The following is a 4,213-nucleotide window of genomic DNA, read 5'->3' as shown; positions in this document are numbered from 1 at the left end:
CAGACCTCCCTCTCCCTGACCCTGGCATCCTCCCCACTGCCATCATCCTTCTGTGTCCATCGGGTCTACTGGGCGTGTCTGGGACATGGCTGGACTTGCCGTAGAAGCAGCTGGAAGACCTGTCCCATCTGGCCCCTGACTCCCACACCTCTTCTCCATCGGCCCTCCTCACCCTGTATCTCCCTTCTGAAATAGTAGCAGCGGCACCAAACGCTTCCGCCTGCAACATGCCAGGCACCGTTCTAGGCTCTTTACACATATTCGCTCTCCCGACCACCAGTGATAAGGCTAACCATCCTTACCCCATTTTACAGATGGGGAAACTGAGGCCCGGGGGCTTAGGTAAGAAGCCTGTCTGTGTCAGGCAGCTGAGAGATGAACCACTCTGCTTCACTCTCCGCCAGCTGCGGAGGGAGCCATTTCAGACCTGACGCCGTGAGAGTGTGGTGGGTGTGTGTGTGACAGAGAGGCCTGGGGTCCCTCGGTTACTAGACCTAAGTAAAGGAGAGACACGGGCACTGGGGGGCTGAGGAGCATATGGTGTAAGCCGGTGGTTCTCAACGGGGCGGGGGCAATTGCGCCTGTCCCACCAGGGGGACATTTGACAGTGCCTGTCGCAAGCTGGGGGGATGTGGACGCTGCCGGCGTCCCGTGGATGCTGCGCAGGACGGGCTCCCACGAAAGTGGGATTCTTCCCCCGTGTCAGCAGCGCGCAGGCTGGGAACCCAGCGCCGCCCCCCTCTTCCCGCTGCCTGGTCTCTACGCCCAAACTCTCAACTTCAATCTCTCTCCCTCCCTTCCTCCCCCCTCCTCCCCCTCCCTTTCTTTTCTCCCTTCTCCCACCCACCCCTCATCTGTCTCCCTTCCTGCCCTCCTCGGCCCCCACTTCCCCGCCCCACCGCCCCTCCCGCACCGGTTCCGTCGCCTTCCGTCACGCGTCTCTGCTTTCTGCCCTTCCCTCTGATTTCCGCACACCCCCTGATGCCTCGTCGGTCCTCCCAATCTCTTTCCCCCATTCATCACCCGTCTGGTCCTGTTCCCGTCCGCACATTGCCATTTTCCTCTCCTCCGGCGTCCGGGCGCGCCTCCACCGCTCTCCCGCGCCGCCCGCCGCCGCGTGGGGCGCACCTCTGGCCCACGCGCCCCGCTCCTCGCCGTCGCTCTCCGTCCCCCTGCCTTCCCTGGCCCGCCTCCCTCAGCCTCTCTGCCCACCCCCCTGCCCGTCTCCCCCTCTGGCCATCTCTCTCCCGCCCCCCGCTCCCACCTCTGCAGCCTGGCGGCCGGGTCCGACCTGCGCGCCCCATGCCGGCCCTCCTGCTCCTCGCACTCCTGGCGGCCACCTCGGGCCAGGCCGGGGCGCGCCCGTCCAACGCCACGAGCGCCGAGCCCCCGGGCCCGCTGCCCGCCCTGCTGGCGCACCTGCGGCGCCTCACCGGGGCGCTGACTGGCGGCGGGGGCGCGGCGGGCCCGGGCGCCAACGGCACCAGGACCGGCTCCGCAGGCGGGACGGGTGCCGCGGCACGGGCGCCTCCTCCCGCCGAGCTCTGCCATGGCTACTACGATGTCATGGGCCAGTACGACGCCACCTTCAACTGCAGCACCGGCTCCTACCGCTTCTGCTGTGGCACCTGCCACTACCGCTTCTGCTGCGAGCACCGCCACATGCGCCTGGCTCAGGCCTCCTGCTCCAACTACGACACGCCACGCTGGGCCACGACGCCGCCGCCGCTGGCCGGGGGCGCCGGGGGCGCCGGGGGTGCTGGCGGGGGGCCAGGGCCTGGCCAGGCCGGGTGGCTGGAAGGGGGCCGGGCGGGGGGACCCGGTGGGCGCGGGGGCGAAGGCCCCGGTGGCAGCACGGCCTATGTGGTGTGCGGGGTCATCAGCTTTGCCCTGGCCGTGGGTGTCGGCGCCAAAGTGGCTTTCAGCAAGGCGTCCCGTGCGCCCAGGGCGCACCGTGAGATCAACGTGCCCAGGTGGGTGTGCGCTCGAGTTTGAAGGACGGGAGCCTGGGGGCGGGACCTGGACAGTGGAGGTGGGGCCATCTGAGGAGGGCGGGGCTACAGTGATGGGGGCGTGGTCAAGAGGCCGAGGTGGCAGCCACTCGCAGCAGCGGAAGATGGGCAGGGCCTGAGGATAGATGCGTCGGAACCGACCTGGCTGTTGAGGAGTGATGGCGGGAGCAGGGAAGCTCGGGCCCTCATTCATTGGACAAATATTTCTCGAGCAACTTCTGTGGGCCAGAAGCTGGAGATACCACAGCGAACAAAATAAGGTCTCTGCCCCGATAAACCAGGCTTCCAAACCCAGGTTCCCTGCCTGCAGGCTGTGTATGACCCTGGACAATTTGCTTAACCTCTCTGTGCCTCAGTTTCCTGTCTGTACAATGAAGCGAATAGTCCGCATGTATTCAGATTGTAATGAAGATTAACTGGGTTGATTCATGTAGAGTCCTGGCACATGGCAGGTATTCACTACGTGTTAGTGGTGGAGTCAGTACGTATATGCACATGCAATATAATTTTAGATCTGGTTAGTTGCTGTGAAGAAGATAAAACAGCGCACAGTTTTGGAGGAGTGGGTGCTGGTTTTGATCAAGTGGTCAGAAACGGCCTTTCAGAGCAGAGACTTGAAGAAGAGAGAAGCAGATATCTGTGGGAGCGACATTCCGGGCCGAGGGAACGGCACCTGCAAAGCCCCCAGGTGGCTTGTTTGCAGGACAGGAAAGGGGCCAGTACAGCTGGAGTGCGGTGGGCGGGAGGAGGTGAGGAGAGGCAGGCAGGACCGGGTTTATTCTGAGTGTGATGGGGAGCCACTCGAGGGTCCTGAGCTCGAGGGTGATGCCCTCTGACAATTTTTAAAACTCACTGAGCTGTGCGTGTACGACTGGACCATAGGGCCAGGGGCGGACGTGGGCAGACCAGTGAGGAGGCCGCTGCGATGGTGCAGGTCAGAGAGGGTGCTGGGGGCAGCAGAGGCCGTGAGAAGTGGTCCTCTTCGGACTGTCCTTTGGAGGTTGAATCCATGGCATTGCTGAAAGGCGCGAAGGAAAAAAAAGGGAGTCAAGGGCGACTCTAAGATTTGGGGTCCTCATACTAGGGTGAATGGGGCACCCCTTAGTGCCACGGGGAAGGCTGCAACAGGAACAGAAATAGGGCCCCAGATTCAGGGTGTGGAGGGCCCACAGGGAGGAGGATATGGGAGGGACCACAGAAGGGGTGGGGTCCAAATGAATTGGGGAAGGGGCATGAAAATGGGCCAAAGTGTGACACTGGGGGGGCGTGGCCAGGGGGCGTTGCCAAAGGCGAGAAGCAAGGCTGAGTGGACCGATTCCCCCGACGGTGAGAACGGGGAAGGGAAAGAGGCCTGGCCCCGCCCCCGCACTCCCGTCCCCCAGCCCCCAGGCCGCTGACTGTCTCTCTACCACCTTTAGGGCTCTGGTGGACATTCTGAGGCATCAGGGAGGGCCTGGGACCCGCCCGGACCGGGCCCGAAGCAGCTCCCTGACCCCGGGGCTCGGGGGTTCCGACAGCATAGCCCCCAGGACGCCCAAGAGCCTCTACAACACCGTGAAGCCCTCCAACCTCGGTGAGTGGGACGTGGGTGTGGCGGCTGCAGCCTCTGTCTCGGGCCACGCCCTTCGTCCCTGTAGCTCCGCCCCCAGATGGCCCCGCCCCCATTGCACAGGCCCTGCCCCGCCTCTGCCCTCCCTGAACCATTCTGTCCTTCATCCGGGCGATGGGGGGCGGGGCTGGGGACTCCGCAGTGAGTCAGGCCCCCTGCCTGCTGGGGGGGCGGGGACGGCCTAGATGGGCGCCATGGACACCTGGGTTGGTGATTTAGATTTAGACATTCTCAGCCCCTGAGCTCGGTGTCAGACCACCCAACGGCCAGCTACACATAAGGACACACTTAAGCATTGAATTAGAATTTGTGGAGAGCCAAACTGCTTGGGTTTGAATCCTGGCTCTGCCACTGCGTGACCTGGGACAAGTGACTTCACCTCTCTGGGTCTCAGTTTCCTCATCCGTAAAATAAGAAACACAACAGCACTCACTTCATAGGGCCATCGTGACGACCAAATGGGTTAATGAGTCAGGTGCTTAGATCGATGCGTAAGACAGGGAAAAGAAATACTATGTAAGTGCGAGCTCTTATAATTGTTAAATACAACAATTATTATGCATTCATTATATAATATATTTTAAATATCTAT

At 62.3% G+C, this 4,213-nt stretch overlaps 1 protein-coding gene across 1 annotated transcript in view; it reads left to right on the top strand.

Annotated features, from left to right (window-relative positions):
• Positions 1 to 1,302: 1,302 nt before the first annotated feature.
• SHISA7 (shisa family member 7) overlaps positions 1,303 to 4,213 on the top strand; it is a 6,694-nt gene continuing 3,783 nt past the window's right edge. The window contains exons 1-2 of the mRNA XM_012643187.1: positions 1,303 to 1,973; positions 3,431 to 3,585. Of these exons, the coding sequence (XP_012498641.1) occupies positions 1,303 to 1,973; positions 3,431 to 3,585 (826 nt within the window). The remainder of the gene's footprint in view (positions 1,974 to 3,430; positions 3,586 to 4,213) is intronic.

This window comes from Propithecus coquereli, unplaced genomic scaffold, assembly GCF_000956105.1.
Source record: "Propithecus coquereli isolate 6110/MARCELLA unplaced genomic scaffold, Pcoq_1.0 Scaffold193, whole genome shotgun sequence".
NCBI lineage: Eukaryota > Metazoa > Chordata > Mammalia > Primates > Indriidae > Propithecus > Propithecus coquereli.
This window is presented reverse-complemented; position numbering and strand designations above follow the sequence as displayed.